A 19,454-nucleotide genomic window follows, 5' to 3' on the forward strand; every position below is an offset into this window, starting at 1 on the left:
TTGGGGGCATAAAACAGGGAAGGCAATATCCAATTTAGCCCTATTAAGACTTTGCTTAAGCTGAGCCTCTTAATAAGTGGGAAAATTATTCTCTTAAAACTTTGTCCTAAACAATGTGTAAGTCAAGGTTTAAAAAATAGTGTTTTCTTTTAACTTTGCCAGTCTCACTTGTTTAAAATGGTGATAGATTTAAATATGAGTTAAAATATTTAATTTTCCCTGTATTAATAGGTAATTTATGTACGACTTGAATTTGGTGATCATCGGAGGAGTGATTATCACAGACAATTAGCATTATTTTCTTTCCACTGCCAAGAATTTTCATTACTAATAACTAGTGTAGGAGAAGGAAAATGATTTTCCCTCTACCCTTCTAAATTCTTGGCACATATTGTTACAGAAGACTGGAGAGAAACCAAGCAATGCTTAGAGAAATAGAGTTACACTTTATTACACATGGGCCTAGAGAAGAAAAAAAAATCTTTCAAATTCTGAGCAATAACATGGAGGAAGTTGTCCCTTTTTGTATCTTTTTCAGTCCTTTGTCTCCCAAATATGGGGTTTTCCGGTCTCCTTTGCAAGTTCTTAAAGACCCCTATGTGGTAGGGCTTTGAGACCTCAATCAAAGGCTGGCCTGGTGCCAGCACTGATAACTTCTTCTGGGGAAGGTTTATGGCCTCTCTAAAATGGGAGTAAACAGGTCTTGCAGGACCAGACAAGTAAAGGAGCAGTGACTAGATTCAGATTGCTAGCCCCCCAAAATGTCTCTTTTTCCGCATCAATATATCTAGTAATAAAAGAGGGAAGGCAGGGTAGGATGGGAGTGGGGAGGGTAAGTGAACAGCCAAAGAACTTGTATGGATGCAATGGACACAGACAGTAGGGGGATGAGGGCATGTGCTAGTGCAGTGATGGTGAACCTATGTCACGCGTGTCAGAGGTGACACGCGAACTCATATTTTTGGTTGATTTTTCTTTGTTTAATGGCATTTAAATTTATAAAATAAATATCAAAAATATAAGTCTTTGTTTTACTATGGTTGCAAATATCAAAAAATTTCTATATGTGACACGGCACCAGAGTTAAGTTAGGGTTTTTCAAAATGCTGGCACGCCGAGCTCAAAAGGTTCACCATCACTGTGCTAGGGGGTGAAAGTGGCTGGGGAGAGGGCAATGGGGGGGAAGGGAAGGAGATATATGTAAAACTTTTAACAATAAGGAACTGAAATTTTTTTGAAAAGATAGATTAATAGGAGAATAAAACAAACAATTTAATTCTATATGTTCAGGAACCCCATAAATATTTGAGATTCAAAAGGTAACCAGGCTATTGAGTCTTATATAGCATCCTGAGTAAGAAAAGAGATAGGGAGGGGTCTGTGGTTTCAAAGCAGGGAGGCAATTCATGTGAAAGTGAGTAGAAATGTTTGGTAAACATCCCCTGCCATGCACAGATGAAAAAGTTATCACTGATAAAAGCTCTTTTTCTGGTATAGGACCCCTTTCAAATGTAAATTTCTCCTACAAAGAGCAAGTTCTACTCTGTATACAGAGCTTCTCTTGTGTCTGTTTAAAAAAAAAATCAGCTCAAAGTAATTCTTATGCCAAAGAGGCTCATTTTGGGGTGGCACTTTCTGCTAGCAACAAGAGAAGTAGTATAAAATCATAGAAAAAATAGTGCAGATTCATTCATCATTCTGACAAAGTACTTCCATATACATTCCTATTGACATTATTTATATTTTATTATCAGTATAGTCACATGTATGTATCAGATTTTCTATACATTTTTTCTCATTCTTTTATTCCATATAGCTATCAATTACTGTCCTTACCATTTAAGTCACTTGGCTAAATATGTCGTGTATTACATAAGGCTAGTAAAATTTACCTCATTTATGGATAATAAGAGGAATACTAAGAATCAAAGAGTAAATGTCACAGTCAAATATCCAAGCAGATTTGTGTGACTCTAAGCCACATCTCTCACCTACTCTAGTGACCCTCAACCAGCCTGGAATACCATTCATGACTGGCATTGGTATATGTATGGAGGATAAAAGTTAACAAGACATAATAATTCCTGCCCTGAAGAGTCTTGTATTTTAAACAAGGAGATATACATGGAAATAATAAAGTGCTATAGGATTATGAATGTTATAATAAAATTATAAACAGACCACAGAATAATACAAAAGATTAGGTGAGCCACTCCACCTCTTAGGGACAACTATAGTTTCCAATAGAGGTGTTATTTGAGCTGAGTCTAGAAATCTGTGTATGTATCCATTATTCACATAATCAAAATGTAGGTGGGTGTAGCAGTGACAGTTAAGGATTTCAGATGGAGGAAGTCAATTGACTGAAAATACAAAAAGGTATAGAAATGCCTGACAATCATTTGGAAAATTATAAATACTCTCAACTCTATATTAACCTATTAATTGGTATCTAGAGTACATGGTAAGAGGAAACAGATAAAACAGTGCAGACACAAACACAACTGTGATTCAAAATGAATACTTAATTCAAATGTATATAATTAAAATATTCAAATAATCTGCTCTGTTATCGGAGTTGAGTAATTCTTCATCCCTTCCTTTCCCTGCCCCTCTTCTTCTTTCCCTTTTCTAATGAAGACAATCTTAGGTAACATCAGTTTGCATTAAATAAACTCTACTTTTTTTCCCCTAAACATCCTTGAAAGCAGTTATTTGGAGTTGCCTTGTTTTGTCAGCTTATTCTTTCTTCTCACTGTCATTTCACCTTCATCATTGCACAAAAAATCAAGTTCACTGGCAACACAGTCAAGCCATTAACTCAGAAATTAAATTACCTGCCATTCTCAAGCTTTTCTCCCTATAACCCCAGACTGCCCCCTCAGCTCTCAATGAGGCAAGTGTCTCAATATAACAATGAATGGAAGGAAGTTAGGGTCATATCTGTCAGTTCAAGGTCACAAAGGCTTCAAAGCAAAATTCTTGACTTTGTTCTGCAGTGTTTTCCATCCCACTTCCACTGTTCTTCTCCAAATTCTCCGTTTAAGACGAAATAAAAATTGAAACAATTCTTAGGAGAAGGAAGAGCAAAGAGACATCTAGTTCTGTCACTCACTGCCCAGAGACACAGAGTTTCGCACAGGGCTTCAGCCACTGCAGAGCTGCCCCGGCATCAGAAGAGCAGCTCACAGGCTAATGGACAGCTGTAAGCAGACATACACGTCTCTGACTGTCCAGCTGGAGGGGCGTTTCTGATTTGTGATAGGTGCAGTGTAAAAATGTAATGGTGTCTAGGTAATTATAAATGATAGACTCATTCTGATGGGTAGCTATTTCTCATATTCACAATAGTTTTAATTAGTTTTCTTCTGGTTATTGTCATCCATGTCTTTTCTGAAACATGGTTAATCTATCCCTGGGAATTGAACGTTGACTGCAATTCAATATTCCTGGAACACGGAGCACTGGGGGCCATTACAGATCAGGTGATGGCAAGTTAAGTGGGCATCAAATCATGGAAGGCCTTCATGCCATGCTTAGAGGTTAGACACGGGAAGCCAGGAGAGAGGTTTAAGCATCAGGATGGCATGCTACAATTGAGAAGGCACTGAGCTCAGCAGTTTCAGTAGGAATGGAGGGGGATAAAATATTCCTTTGGAGAGATAATAAGGGTGAGGTCTTAAGTGGACTTGCTTGGAATTAATAGGTACCTAGGAGAGGCCATGGAGGCAAGGTGGGGGGAAAAGATTCCCATCTGGTATTTACTTCTGATGATTGAGTGGGAGCTATTCTTTATGAGAAGTTGTCTTAGTTGGTTTAGGCTGCTATAACAAAAGATACTGGGTGGCTTAAACAACAAATATTTATTTCTCATTGCTCAGGGGACTGAGATGTCCAAGATCAAGGCACCAGCAGATTTGCTATCTGGTGAGAGCCCACTTCCTAGTTCACAGAAAGCCAGGCGGTCTTGCTATCTCACACTCGAAGAGTGGAGAGAGCTCTCTTGGGTGTGTGTTTTTCTTATAAGGGCACTAATTCCATCCATGAGAACTCCACTCTTACAACCTAATCACCTCCCTAGGCACCACACTATGGGAGCTGAAAACACAGAGCTCTTTAGCCCTCTCCCCAACATGCACTTCTCCTGAAATTCTCTGATTTCTCGCTGCGGTATGCATCTAGATTTGCTGCTGTCATCCTTGGGTCTCTATTCATCATTACATGGGTGGGGTTCTTTTTGTCTATATTCCTTGTTTTCTAGTTCCTATATTTCCTTATTTACTACCTTGTTCTATTGAAGTATAGCCTCCAGCAGCTTTCTGAGAAAGGGTGCTTGTGAGGTAAATTTATCAAGGCAATGTCTGAAAATGCTTTTATTCTACCCTAATATTTGGTTGGTTGGTGTCTTAGTAGGTTTGGATTGCTGTAACACATTGTCAAAGACTTGGTGAGTCAAACAAATGTTTATTCTCACAGTTTCTCACAGTTCAAAAGGCTGGGAAATCTAAGATGAAGGTGCTCGCAGATCCAGTGTTGGGACTGCCTGCTTTTTGTTTGCAAGCGGCATGTTCTGTACCCTTGCATGGAGGAGATCAGAGAAAGAGGGAGGGCTAGCTCTCTTCTTCTGATAAGGACACAGTGGTCTCCTGATGGGGGCTGTGCCCTCATGACCTATTTACCCTCCCAAAGTCATCTCACTGGGGTGGGTCAGAGTTTCAATATATGAATTTTTTCTGAGGGGAGAGAGAGGCAGGAACATTCAGTCCATAGCAATTGAGAATGGAAATCAAGATTGGAAGTAATTTGTTTCAAATCTTCCAAGGTATTCTTAATTGTCTTCTGAAAGGTAATGCTACATTTGAGAAGTCCAGTGCTAATTCTGCCTTTGTACCCTTTTATTGTTAACTATTTTTTTTTTCTCTCTAGGAACTTATGAAATCTTTTCTTTGTCCCTATTATTCTGGCATTTCTTAATAATGTGTTTCTGTTTTCATCTGTTTTTCTGGGAATGACTTTGGTTATTTTAATCTGAAAAATGATATTCTTTAGTTCTTGGAAATGGTGTTAATTTTTGTAATGATTTTTTCCCATCTGATTCTCAAAGATCTCTTTCTAAAATCATTTAACTTGGGCAGTGAACTTTCTTTCTTTCTTTTATTTTTCTTCTTTTCCTTTTTTATTTCATTGAGGACTTTTTCGACTTTCAATTTTCTATCAAATTTTTTACTTCAGCCATAAGAGCTTTAAAATTTATGAGTTTAAATTTTGATTTCACAATTTCTTTTTTCATACTTTTTGCTCTTGCTTTAAAAATGAAATGCCTATTATAAATTTGAGGATATTGGACTTCCAGTTAAGATGGCAGTGTAGGTAAACGTGATATTCCCATCCTCCCACAACCACTTCAGAATCACAATTAAACTACAGAACAAACTGAGTCGAGCTGAATGGAAGTCCTACAACTAGGGATTTAAAGAAGAAGCCACATTAAAACTGGTAGGTGGGGCAGATGGGAAACTGGCTGGGCCCACACCCATATGTGGCAGATAAAAATCAGGAGGGCTATTTTAGCTGCAGAAGAGTCCATGAGAAGTGAGGGATCCCAGCCTCATATCAGGCCCCCCATCCCAGGGTTCCAGTGTCAGGAAAAGCAGTCCCCATAATGTCTGGCCATAAAAACCAGTGAGGATTGTCGCGGAATGACAGGGAGGGCTTCTGGAGTCCCAGGCAGTTCCTTTTAAAGGACCCATTCATGGACTTACTAGGATTCACTCCCTTTGAGCTCTAACACTGAGGCAGCAGCCCAGATGGCACCAGGTACATACAGGGGGGAACTGAATTTTCTGTCATCCAGGCAAGAGATGTGTGGTGCAGCTTTCTCCCAGACAAAAGTGCTATTCCTTTCCTGAGCCCTCCCACAGCAAAACCAGCAAGCAGGCAGGCACCATATCTGAGTCTCCACCAACCTGGCTGACACTGTTACCCCTACCCTGGTGATTTCCTGAATTCCCCACACAACTTGCATACCTACCCAAGGTGTTCCCAGTGGTTTTTCCATACAAATGACCTGTTCTGGCTCACACTTTAGACTTTGCTAAACTCTCTCAAACAAATAGCATCTGGGTTCAGCATACCTCATATCTCTTGCTAAGTGTCCCCAGGCCAGACACTAGCAGCAGCCCTCCTTGGTTCACCACTTGGTCTCACCTGGGCACCTCCAAGCAGATGACAAGTAGCAGCCATCTCTAGATGGCTTTGTAGCGTATACTGGGTGGCCTCTGGCAGATGTCAGTTGGCTGATGAACTTGGCCTATGCCTTCTGGGATGCCCCAGAGCCAGAGAACCTGATTGACTGCTTCAGACCATGTCTAAACATCACCCAGTCACATCGACAAGAGACACACTCAAGGGACAGACTCAGTAAGCACCAGAGCCATCCTGAAATAAGTCTTTTTCTGTTGGGTGGGCCCCTTCATAGCTGATCCTCCACAGTGGTTGATAGTCTGTGGTTGAAACCAGTCATGCTGCCAGTGGCCCTGGGGATAATTCCCTCCCATTGACATCCCAATACTAGTAACAATCAAGGCTCAACCACAACAGGATGTGCCCATAGTCCAGACAGTGGAGAGGGTCACACCTACAGTGTTCAGCTTAGATGATAAGTGAGGCTATGACACTTGACACTACAGAAAACCTACTACACAAGGCCACTCTATCAAGCCCAGGAGATGTAGCAGTTCTACCTAATTGTTAGAAACAAACACAGGGAGGCTGCCAAAATGAGGTAAAAAAAGAAACTTGTCTCAAATGAAAGAACAGAACAAAACTCCAGAAAAAGAAGTAAACAAAATGGAGACAAGCAATCTACTAGGCCAATCTCTGATTGTAAGAATGCTCAATGAACTTAGTGAGAACTTAAACAGCATAATAAAGGACATAGAAACCACAAAAAAATAACCAGTCAGAAATGAAGGATGTACTAATTAAAATGAATAATAATTTACAGGGAATCAAAAGTAGAGTAGATGAAGCAAGCATCAAATTAGCAATTTGGAAAAAAGGAAGAAAAACACTCAATCAAAACATAAAAAAAAGAATTCAAAAAAAAGTAGATAGTGTAAGGAGCCTCTGGGACAATGTCAAGCATGCCTACAATCGCATCATGGGGCGGGGGCAACAGGGGGGGAGGGAGGCTTGAAGGAAAAGAGAAAGCAAGAATTTGAAAAAATAATGACAAAAACTTTCCTAACCTGGTGAAGGAAATAGACATACAAGTCCAGGAAATGTGAGGCGTCTCAAGCAAGATGAACTCAAAGAAGCCCATAACAACACTCCTCAAAATTAAAATTCCAAAGGTTAAAGACAAAGAGAGATTCTTAAAAGCAGCAAGAGAAAAGCAGTTAGTTATCAACATGCCAGTTCCCATAACACTATTAACTGATTTCTCCACTGAAACTTTACAGACCAGAAGGACTGGCAAGAAATATTCAAAGTGTTGAAGAGCAAGAAACTACAACCAAGATTACTCTACCCAGAAAAGTTATCATTTAAAATTGAAGGACATATAAAAAGGTTCCTAGACAAAGAAAGCTAAAGGAGTTCATTATCACCAAACATGCATTACATGAAATGTTAAAGGGTCTTTTTTAAAAGGAAGAAGAGTCTGTTCAGTGTTGCTTAGTGGTTGAGCATCGACCTATGAACTAGGAGGTCATGGTTCAATTCCCAGTCAGGCACAGGCCCTGATTGTGGGGGCTGTGCAGGATACGGCCAATCAATGATTCTCTCTCATCATAGATGTTTCTATCTCTTTTTCCCTCTCCCTTCCTCTCTGAAATCAATAAAAATATATTTGAAAATAAAAAAATAAAAAGAAGAAAAACAAAGTTAAAAAGTATGAAAAATAAAATGGCAACAAATACATATCTATCAACAATTGAATCTATAAAACAAAATAAAAATCTGAGGATTTAAATTATTTGTATTTTGTTTTGGTTTGATTTCTGTTGCTTCTATCTCCCCTGAGTATTTTTTTTCTGTTTATTTATTTAATTTCACTTTTGGTTATGGTGTAGTTTTTCTTTAATTATGTGGTGTTTCTTGGCTGGTTCTTCAGCTTTCTAATAGTGATCAAAAATTCTGAATTCAAGAGGCAGAGCTTATGCAATTGTTACATCATTAAAATAGCTTTATTAAACCTTTTTGGAGATGAAGATTTCCTCAATAATCAGATTCTTCAGAGTATTGGGAAGGCAGTTTCTCCCAAAAGTGAAACCCCTTTATGCCTTCTATGGGGATATTGGTCTAGATCATCGGTTCTCAACCTGTGGGTCGCGACCCCTTTGGCGGTCAAACGACCCTTTCACAGGGGTAGCCTAAGACCATCCTGCATATCAGATATTTACATTATGATTCAAAACAGTAGCAACATTACAGTTATGAAGTAGCAATGAAAATAATTTTATGGTTGGGGTCACAACATGAGAAACTGTATTTAAAAGGCCAGAAGGTTGAGAACCACTGGTCTAGATGCTAGCTTCCTTAGAGATTGGAGAAAGTTATGTAGAGTAGAGGTCTCATAATTTAGCATTTAGGTCTGAGGTCCTTAATCCTAGTTGCACAATAGAATTACCTAAGAAGATTTGAAAAATCTTGTTGTCCTGCCACAGACCACAACAATCTCAGAGTGGCTACCAGGTGTTTCTTTTTAAAGGTCCCCCTGGTGTGTCTCAGGTGGAGACTGCTTGACCAGCAAATATCAGCATCACCTTGGAACTTCTTAGAAATGCAAATTATCAAGCCCCACTTCAGATTTATTGAATTTTAAACTCTGTGGTGGGGCCCAGAAAGCTTGAAAGGCCCTTCAGCTGATTCTAATTCATACTCAAATATGAGACCCACTAATGTAGATTATCATTGAATATCTGCATTTATATATGACATTCACAGCCTCAGTTGTCTTTTATTTCTTATTATTTTTTTAATCTTTAAATTCTTTATTAGTTAAGGAATTACAAATGTGTCCTCATTCCCCCCTCCCCCCATTAACCCCCATCCTCCCCACCCCCACTCATGCTCTCATTCCCCTGTTGTCCTGTCCATTGGTTTGGCTTATATGCGTGCATACAAGTCCTTTGGTTGATCTCTTCCCGTTACCCCCACCCTTCCCTACTTTCCCTCTGGGGATTAATAGTCTGATCGCTGTTTCTCTGTCTTTGGATCTGTCCCTGTTCATCAGTCTATGTTGTTCTCTATAGTTCACAAATGAGTGAGATCATGTGGTATTTATCTTTCTCTGACTGGCTTATTTTATTTTTAGTGCCATTCCTGGTGTGGTCATCTTCTTCAGAGAATAAATCTTCCATCTTTGACCAGACTTCAGAAGGACCACTTTCTTAGCTGTGTAAACCATTTTCTAACTGCTTCTAATTAGACTAAAGACAAATCAACTTTTTTTGTTGTTGTTGCATTTATCCATTGGAGGTCTTAAACTCTCCAATTTCTGATCTCTTCTGAATTTCTGCAGTGCAAATTAACTTGCATCTAGACTCCTCCCATTGCAGGTCTAGATTTTCATTTTATCTATTAAGCCAGTCAACAATTATAATCTACTTTCAACCTACTATTTTTAATAGCCATGGACTCCGCTCCTATTTCTCCTCTTTGTAGGCTTATGACGTTTTCATTGCTTTCTTGTAAATTTTGGGATTTTAGAAGAGTAGAAATAATATAATTGCCATATAAAATACAGGACATCCAGTTAAACTGAAATTTCAAATAAACAACAAACATTTTTGTTTTGGTATAAGTATGCCCTAAAAAGTTATTTTTCATTTATCTTAAATTCTGATGTAACTAGGCATCTTATTATAGTTTCTATCTATAATAATAAAAGGTTAATATACTAATTAGGCCAGACATCATTCCCGATGTCCTTCCTGACACAGCCAGGGCCAGAGGGAAGACAGCCAGGTCCTCAGTGCCTGTGGGCGGCCTAGGGGAAGCCAGCCGGGGGTCCTGGGTGCCTGCCCGCAATTGGAGGAAGAAAGCCCGGGTCCCGGGTGCCGGAGGGAAGCTGGTGCTGGCAGCCGGCGAAAGGAAGGCCTACTCTTGCACAAATTTGCATGCATCGGGCCTCTAGTTTTAAACATAAAGGGCTAATGTTTGAGAAAATCTAACTTTAAAATGAATCTCAACAATTGTGGTGATATTCACTAAAATAAATATTCTAAATATTTAAAAAGTAAGTTATTAATTTTGATGATATATTTTAAGTAGTAATGCGTTATTAAAACTTTATACTTCTAATTTTAAAATGTATTTACTGAAATATATATTGCAACTTGCTTTAATTTAGGATAAAACTTTAAGTAAGTTTATATTTATTAAATAACCTTTGCATTGCAAAGCATAATGTTATCAGTTTCTGTGGGTTACTGTTTTATGCACAGAGCAATGCAGTGGAAAGAGCATTGCAATTCAAGTGATATCAGCTGAGAATGAACCCACTTCTGTTTGACCCTGGGGAAGGTCATCTTTTGACCTTCTGGTTGCTTATCTTTAATAGATGTTTTAATACATTACGTCTCAGTTATGATAATTAAATGAGACAATCAGATTCGCTTATGTTCAGAGCCTAGCAAAGGCACTAGAACTTACTAGATTTTAGTAAAGATATCCCCCCCCCCCGCCCTCCCGCTTGAGTGAAGATTTTAAAGACTGTATGGTAAAAACAATTTATATTTATGTTACTTTTGTAATTCTTTTTTCATATTTCATCAAATTCTTTACTGTCTCTATTAGCAAATGTATTAATTTGCTAGGGCTGCCATACAAAGTCCCACAGATTGGGTGACTTAACAGAAATTTCTTTTCTCATTATTCTGTAGGCTTGTGCTGTGGGGATTTTTTATTTCTTCTGAGGCCTCCTGTAGGTGACTATCTTCTTCTCCCTGGGTCTTCACTCTATGTATCTGTATTCTAATTTCCTCCTCTTATAAGGACACTAGTCATGTGGATTGTGACCTACCCCAATGGCCTCCTTTTAAATTAATTGCCTCATTTAAGGCCCTGTCTCTAAATATAGTCATAGTCTGACATACTGGGAGTTAGAACGTCAACATATGAATTTTGAGGAAGACAATTTAGTCCATTGCAGTGAAATACATAGTTATTAACAATTACTTGCTAGCAACTTAAGCAAATAGCTTTTGAATTGTGGTAATTTCTGAAGATTCTTGTGTATTCATGTTAATAACAATGTGAAAGAAACAATTGTGAATCAAAATACTAATTACACCATCAAAAGCAAAATTATTTCTATTAGAGGAATCTTTATAAAGGATAATATTTATAAAGAAATATTTTTAAAAGCTAATATCAATAGGGATTGGGAGAGATGGGTTTATTGAAATGCTTTCAAAATTATGAATTATCATGAGAGATATTTTGGGGGATATTTATTTTCCCAATCATTGAACATGTATTTAGGGAATTTCTACATTATACTCAGTTCAAAAGAATGCAAAGTATTGTGAAGAATACAAAGAAGTACAAGATCCTTGCTCAAAGGAATTTTCATTTCTGGATAAGGAGTCTAAATTTGTACAAGTGAAAAGAATAGAAAAAGCAACAAAATAAAACTGTACGATTCTGTCCTTACAGGCCATAGAACCAATGAGAAGGAAGATATGGTCTGTGAGATATGCTAGTCTGAGATATTTTGCTGTGGGTGGGGTTATACTGGTGCAATGATGGAATTATGGTAGAATTATGCACAACAGTAAAGAAACAAACTAAATAATTGAATTGTGTCTATATTCTTCACATCACTAATAGCAGTGTTCAGTTATGTCTTTTTTTTTAAAAGAAAACTTAACATGATACACATCTTCTTAACAAGTTTTTAAGTGCACAGTATGGTATTGTTCACTGTAGGCCCGACAGGTCTCTAGAACTTACTCATTTTACGCAAATGACACTTTATGCCTGTTAAATAGCAACTCCTCATTTCTCCCTCCCCTCAGCCCTTGATAACTACCATTCTACTCCCTGTTTCAATGAATTTGAATATTTTAGACTCCTCATATAAGTGAAATCATATAGTATTTGTCCTTTTGTCACTGGCAAATTTCACTTAGCATAATGTCCTTGCATTTCATTCATGTTGTTGCATATGGCAAAATTTTCTTTATCTTCCATTTTTTTAAAGACTTTGTTTTGTTAGAGCAGTTTGTTTCATAATAAGATTGCAATACAGAGATTTCCTATATACCTTTTATCCCACACACACGCATAGCCTCCCCGATTCTCAACATACCCTCAGCAGTTATTTCCTTCTTTTTAACACATTGTTTGCGGGTAGTTTTTATCGCGCGCTAACAGGTGGCGCGGGCCATTTTTGCTATTTTTTTTGCACAAATGACAAAGTTCAGTAAAATTACGATAACTTTAGTTTACCTATTTATACGTTACCCGCATTCTACTGCTAGTTTATAAAAAATGTATTAATACGTGTCCCGCGCTCTACTACACTGGTAGAACGTATAAATACGTAAAATGTATAAATACGTTTCCCGCATACAATGTGTTAAAGTCTGAGTAATAATCCATTGTGTGTATGTATGTATATGATATCTATCTACCTATCTATCTATCTATCTATCTATCTATCTATCTGTCTATCTATCTACACACACATGTATATCACATTTTTTATCCACTTATTCTCTGAAGGACATTTATGGTGTTTCCACACCTTTACTATTATGAATAGTGCTGCAATGCATATTGGAGTGCTGATATCTCTTCAAGATCTGACTTCAGTTCTTTTGGATACACACCCAGAAGGGGGACTGCTAGGTCATATGGTAGTTCAGTTTTTAATTTTTTGAGTAATCCTGTTTTCTGTAGTGGCTGTGCCATTTTACATTCCCAGCAGCAGTGTACAAAAGTTCTTATTTCTCCACATCCTTTCCAACATTGTTATCTTTTTTTAATGATGATTGTCATCCTAACAGGTGTGAAGTGATATCTTATTGTGGTTTTGATTTGTATTTCCCTGATATTAGTGATGTTGAGTATCTTTTCATATATCTGTTGGCTGTTTGTGTCTCTTTGGATTAATGTTTAATCAAGCCCTTTGCCCATTTTCAATAAGTTTGTTTTTTTACTACTGGTTTATAGGAATTTCAGTTATTTCTTTTCGATGTGTTTATTTCTTGTGTGTCTCTCTCACAAGAACATAAATCTGTGAAGGCAGATATCTTGTTTGCTTGTCTTCTGTCATGTTTTCATTATCAAAGTTAGTGCTTTACAAATAATAGATGATCAACATTAGTGGAATATTATGATGTGATAAGATTAGGCTGAATGCATGTATTAAATGGAGGTTGAGCCGAAACCGGTTTGGCTCAGTGGATAGAGCGTCGGCCTGCGGACTGAAAGGTCCCAGGTTCGATTCCGGTCAAGGGCATGTACCTGGGTTGTGCGCATATCCCCAGTAGGAGATGTGCAGGAGGCAGCTGATCGATGTTTCTCTCTCATCGATGTTTCTAACTCTCTATCTCTCTCCCTTCCTCTCTGTAAAAAATCAATAAAATATATTAAAAAAAAAATTAAAAAAAAATAAAAATAAAGGGAGGTTGAAAAGACCTAGCAGTAGGTAGAATCAACGTAGTTTATATAGTGATTTAAAAACCTGATAGAGAATTTTGTAATTGAGGTAGTATATTATTAGGTAGTTTGAAGAATCTTGATCAAGAACTAGAGATGAACCTAAATAGTTTTTCCAGGATACTTGTGGCCCTAGTTTCATGCTGGTCACTGTTTCATGCTGGTCACTGCTGTTATCCAAATCCTCATAGTCCTTCATGGGCACCAGATTCTTTGGTCATTGCCCTCAAGGCCATGGTTCTTTGTGTTTAGTCCTTCTCCTACTTTTTTTCTGACTCTGTATTATCCCTTAAAAATATAATTGGACTATTAAATAACACCTTGAGTCTGCCACAGGGTGGCTACCTTCTAGTAGTTAAGAAATGTTTTTCTTCTTATTTTTTCACTAATTTCCTGTAGCAATAAGAACAATGCAACCAGAAATAACATTTTTATTATTTTGCCATAGAGATTTGTTAACATGTTCAGTTTTAAATGGATAGAGTCCAGGGTCATGATAAGTGATATCATGGCTGACTGAAACATGAGAATTTGCGGAGAGAGATATTATCTTAAAAAATCACTTACCCCTTTTTCTGTTTAGCTCTAATGTTGCCATAGAGTTGCTGCTGAAGACACATTCGGTCTTAGGAAAGATCATCCTCATGGTTCTCAGAGTTAGCGCTCTTAGCCTCCCTCAGTCATCTGTGTCCTAGCGGTGAAATGTTTTGGCACAGAAGGCAGAAGTGTGCTGTGTTTCAGCGTGGCCTACTTTAAAAACCTAACCAGCACAGCCTTTTTCTCGAGTCAGAGAGCGATCAGGCCCTGAGACTCTGAATTCCATACTTTAGGTAAATTCTTATTATTTATTGATTGTGTCCACATGTTTTATCAATTTTGTTTCTGAAATAATATACTTGTAACAACAAAGCAAGTAATATAAAAAAGACTGTTATCATCAGCAATATCTCCTAAGTCAACCTTTTCACCCCAGTCACATTTCACAGGTAAATCTCTTATTTCTGTCTATTATTAGTTTTCTGGGGTTACTAATAAACATTCTAGGTGATATTTCAAAACAACTAATTTTTTATTTATTACCTTTAGATATCAGGCATTAATTTGCATATATGCTATCATTTATATTACCCTTTTCTTCTCCTTTCAAAGGTTCTAAACTAAACAAATTTGCTCAATCTCTATTTACTTATCTATTAAAATGACTCAATTTTTCCATGATATTCTTTCTTCTTTCTAACCACATTTTCTTCTTGCTTTGCATGTTAAATCTTTAGACAACTCCACTTTTATTTTTACACTAGAGGCCCGGTGCACCAATGGGGGCTGATCTGAGGTGGGCCAACTGGGAGGAGGGGCTGAGGGAGGTTGAGGGGGGCTGATAAGGACGCCAATCGGGCCGGATTCCTGCCAGCAGTGCACGTCATAGCACCTGGTCGTTCCAGGCATTCCAGTTGTTCTATTGTTTCGGTCGCTTGGCATATATATATATATATATGTGTGTGTATATATATATATATATATATATATAATATATAATATATATATATATCTCTACACTAATAAAAGAGAAACATGGTAATTGGCGTACGACCGCTACCCTTCCCATTGGCTAATCAGAAAGATATGCAAATTAACTGACAGCCAAGATGGCGGCCGGCAGCCAGGCAGCTGAGAACAGGAGGATTGGTTGCCCCAGCAATGGAGGAAGCCAAGGTTCCCCGTCTGCAGCTGCAGGGCTCTGAGCTCCTGAAGCAACAACTCCAAAAGATATAATGTTTTAATTATAGAAGCTAAAAGATGGCAGTTAATTTGCATACTCAGGCTCCAAGCAGAGCGAAGCCAAACAGCCCTGAGCAGCAGGGCAGAGAGGCCTCAGGGCCCCGGGAACAGTGGAGCCAACAGGCCTCCTGACCCCCGGATCAGCGGAGCCGAGAGCCTCAGGACCCCCGATCAGCAGAGCCAAGAGGCGTCCTGGCCCCAGGATCAGTGGAGCAGCAAGACCTCCCAGCACTGGGATCAGTGTGACAGGGGGCAGCGACCAAACCCCTGATCGCCCTGTGGGCTCTGGGTGTGACAGGGTCCGGAGCCCCAACCCTCTGATCTGCCCTGCTCTGTGTGTGACAGGGGGGAGCTCCCCAACCCCCCTGATGGGCCCTGCTCTGTGCATGACAGAGGGTGGCGCCCCAACTCCCCAATCAGCCCTGCTCTGAGCCCGACCAGGGGCTGCACCTAGGGATTGGGCCTGCCCTCTGCCACCCGGGAGCAGGCCTAAGCCAGCAGGTCGTTATCTCCCCAGGGGTCCCAGACTGCGAGAGGGCACAGGCCGGGCTGAGGGACCTCCTCTCCCCACCCCGAGTGCACAAATTTTTGTGCACCGGGCCTCTAGTATATATATAGTTTGCTAATGTTTTTAACATTAATGTTGTATACTGTAATTACAGTGAGTTCTCTGTGCTTTGTTTAAAGACTGACTTTAAAATTGAAAATAAGTAAATGGCATTTATTAGGATTATAGGACAGATTAGAATTAAAGGGTAGGATTACATGTACTTATTTTTTTAGTCTCTCTTTCCCTCCCCCTCTCTCTCTCTCCTTATATCTCTCTATCTTTATTTCCATCACTTTCTCTCTCATTCTTTTTATTTTTTCCCTGGAGATCTTACTCCCAGTGTTTGCAGTCTCATGATCCAGTATGGACAGCTTTTGCCTTATGTTTAATGCATATGATTTATTCTGGAGCTTCCCTTTGCCATCTTGCTTTGTTCAGTTTTCTGTTTCTTAGATTCCATGGCATTATTTTGACTTATTTTCTCATTTTGCTCAAGTTCCAGCTTTCAGTTTCTTCTTAGGAGTTGATGGCTGATAAACTTTGAGATAACCCCCCACCCCCCACGTATACCCCTCTACCACCACCACCCCACCCCCCGCCCACACATACAATCTATACAGTTAGTTAATAGTTTGGTGTAGAACTCTAGCTTTATTATAATTTCCCCTTGTAATTGTGAACGTATTGCTTTTCTGTTTTCTTGTTTCTAGCATAGTTGAAAAGAACTCTGACATAGGTTTAACTTATACTCCTTTGAAACTTATTTACCTTTTCCTGTCTGAGAAGTTAAGGAAAAGGTTTTCTTTAAGCATCTTAGTCTAAAATGTCACACACACACACACACACAGGCACATATGCTCATGTTTTCTACTCTTTTTGCTGGTGGGTTACTTGGAAATGTGGTCCTCATATGTTTGGTCTCAGGACAGGGAATGGGGGATATGGTAGTGGCATTACTTGTAAAAGTAATGTCGCTCATTCACTCTATTTTTAATCTTTCTGTTGCTTTCACCCTCTTATTTACAGGCTGGAATCATGGTCACCCAGAATTCTGTGGAGAGCGATGGCTTCCCTTCCTCTGTTGCTTTTTTCATGTTGCAACTCTGCCCATTTCTCCATTTCCCTGTTTCTATCCACGTATCACTTTTTATACATGCTTTAATTTTCTTGTTTATTATATGGGTTCATTTTTTTTTAATCTTTTATATTTCTACATTTTTATCACAGTGGTATAGTAGAAGAAATAGAAGCAAAAACACATGTTTACTCCAGTCAAAATTTCTACCTTTTTTTATTCGCAGAGGCTGTCACTATTCTTATGCAAATTTGTGTATAAATAAAAGCATAAGTGAATAGGCTACTCAACTTCACTATCCTACTCTAGGTGCCATATCTGAATGTCAAGGGAGAGAACAGTAAGCTTTTTCCATGAGAAGGAGATTAACTTAATAGACTGAAATTAGTGTTTGGTCTATAACCTGGGGTCACTATTCATTCTCTGACCCAGGGAAACCTACTTACTCTCTCTTTACCTCAGTGCTTTTAACTGTAAAACGATTTAATAGTAGTAGTACTTACCTTGTAGAATTATTATGAAAGTTAAATGAATTACCGATATTGTTTAGAATTGTGCATTGCATGACATCAGATGCAGGAAGGGATGATTATTGTGACATCTGCATTATTACTGTTCTTGCCATACCTGAGGCTATGCTTTGGTTCAGTCAAAATATCGTGACTTTTAAATGAAAATAATTGTTCCTTGAAGGTAAAGACTATATTGTTTTGTTCGCAGACATAAATAAACTTATTTTCACTTCTAGGTAGAAATTGATTTGATCTCAACTGTCACTTGATTCTTGTTGAAAAGTATAAAATTTATCCAAAAACTTTAAATTAAGAACTTTGTTTTAAATCATTGCATTACCTTAAATTTTTGTTTAGTGTACTCAGCCTGGAGTCTTAGAAAGAGCACATGTTTTATAGATAGGAAGACAAAATATGTAAATTTAATTGAGAAAGTTAATGTATATGAATCTTATATTGTTTATTGATGAAAAGAGAAGGATAATAGTTTTCTGACAGGTTTGCTATGACAATATAAAATAATATAATAATAAATGTGTGATTTCCAGTAAAATGCTAGTACCCTGAAGGTCAGGACTGTTTTTTTTTATCTGTGGACATTGCAGAATCTCTGTTACTAAGTGAGCACTCAATACGACTTAACAATGTACAGTAATAAAATTTTGGAGAAAGAGGCATAAACTGTGAAAAAAATTAAAAGAGATTACTATAACTGTAAAGAACCCAGTAATGGAAAGTACTAATGGTTAAAGGCTTACACACTTTAAACAACAAGTTAAAGAACAATCTTTTTTGTACTTGCTTGGGTATTTTGTTTGAGGAGGAAAATTTAAACACTAAAATGTCATTATGATTTGCATTTTTAAAGGTAAAAGTGATTTTGCCGCTTCTCTTAGAAAACAGAGATTGAGACTATAATAAAAGAAAACAAAAAGTATTATAGTTTAATAGCTATTTATTATTAAATAAGATGATTATCTGTTCCATAAAAAACCTTTTCATTTTTATAGATAAGAAACTATGGTGGGCAGACCACAACTTAGCTCAGCTGGGAACCTGCAGCAAAAGAGATGGAAGAAACCCCACTGTCCTGAGAAATAAGACTTCTGGGGTTGTACATATGAAAGTGTACGATAAAGCGGCACAGCAAGGTACGTCGCACTGAAATGAGCTTGTGCCGCCTTTTGAATATATAATGTTCTCTTTTTTTTCATATTTTTTTTCTCAATTCAACAATTGACGGTTTGTATTTTTTCTTCTAACATAAAAAGGGATGAAAGTCAAATTCTGCTTAATACTAGAGAAGAAATTACTTTCATACAAGGTCTATAATGAGCTTGCAAAACATTAGCAGAGCTGCCCAGGGATTCATACTGTCATCAGGTCTTCGAAGCGGGTCTTACTCAGTTTTTTATTACAAAATAGAAGAATAAGGGGGAAAAATTCCAGCAAAATATATGAAATGTACAGTTAAGCCCAGAAACGGAATGAACTGGTCGGCTTCTAATGGGCTAGGTTGGCATAAGGATTCCATATCCAAAAGCACAGCGTTATTGGCTCTAAGCATTTTGCTTTTTTTGTTTTTGCTTGTCTAAATGGTGTGCAGTGAGACGGAGTGAGAGAACTAGCAGATGGTTTACATAGGTGGACTTGTCACACTGCCCAAATGGCACTTAGTCCAGAGGTGCCAGCCAGGACAGCCCCACACCTGCTAGTCCTTTCTTAGTTTTTGCTCCATGATCTGGGATTAGCAGAACTCCCTTCAGAGAAAAAAAAATATAGTCACTGTCACGAGAATCGCTATCTTCATGTATCTTTAGTCCTAGGAAAAAAGTCAAGAAAATGTATTTTGTATCTAAGGTAG

At 38.1% G+C, this 19,454-nt stretch overlaps 1 protein-coding gene across 2 annotated transcripts in view; it reads left to right on the forward strand.

The window, feature by feature from the left end:
* Positions 1 to 19,454, forward strand: part of LRP1B (LDL receptor related protein 1B) — a 1,698,272-nt gene that overhangs the window by 1,186,849 nt on the left and 491,969 nt on the right. For both annotated transcript variants that reach the window (XM_081095916.1, XM_081095917.1), the window contains exon 33: positions 18,601 to 18,741. In XM_081095916.1, coding sequence (XP_080952042.1) covers positions 18,601 to 18,741 — 141 coding nt within the window. The remainder of the gene's footprint in view (positions 1 to 18,600; positions 18,742 to 19,454) is intronic.

Source organism: Myotis nattereri (genome assembly GCF_964212035.1).
Source record: "Myotis nattereri genome assembly, chromosome: 7".
NCBI classification, from domain to species: domain Eukaryota; kingdom Metazoa; phylum Chordata; class Mammalia; order Chiroptera; family Vespertilionidae; genus Myotis; species Myotis nattereri.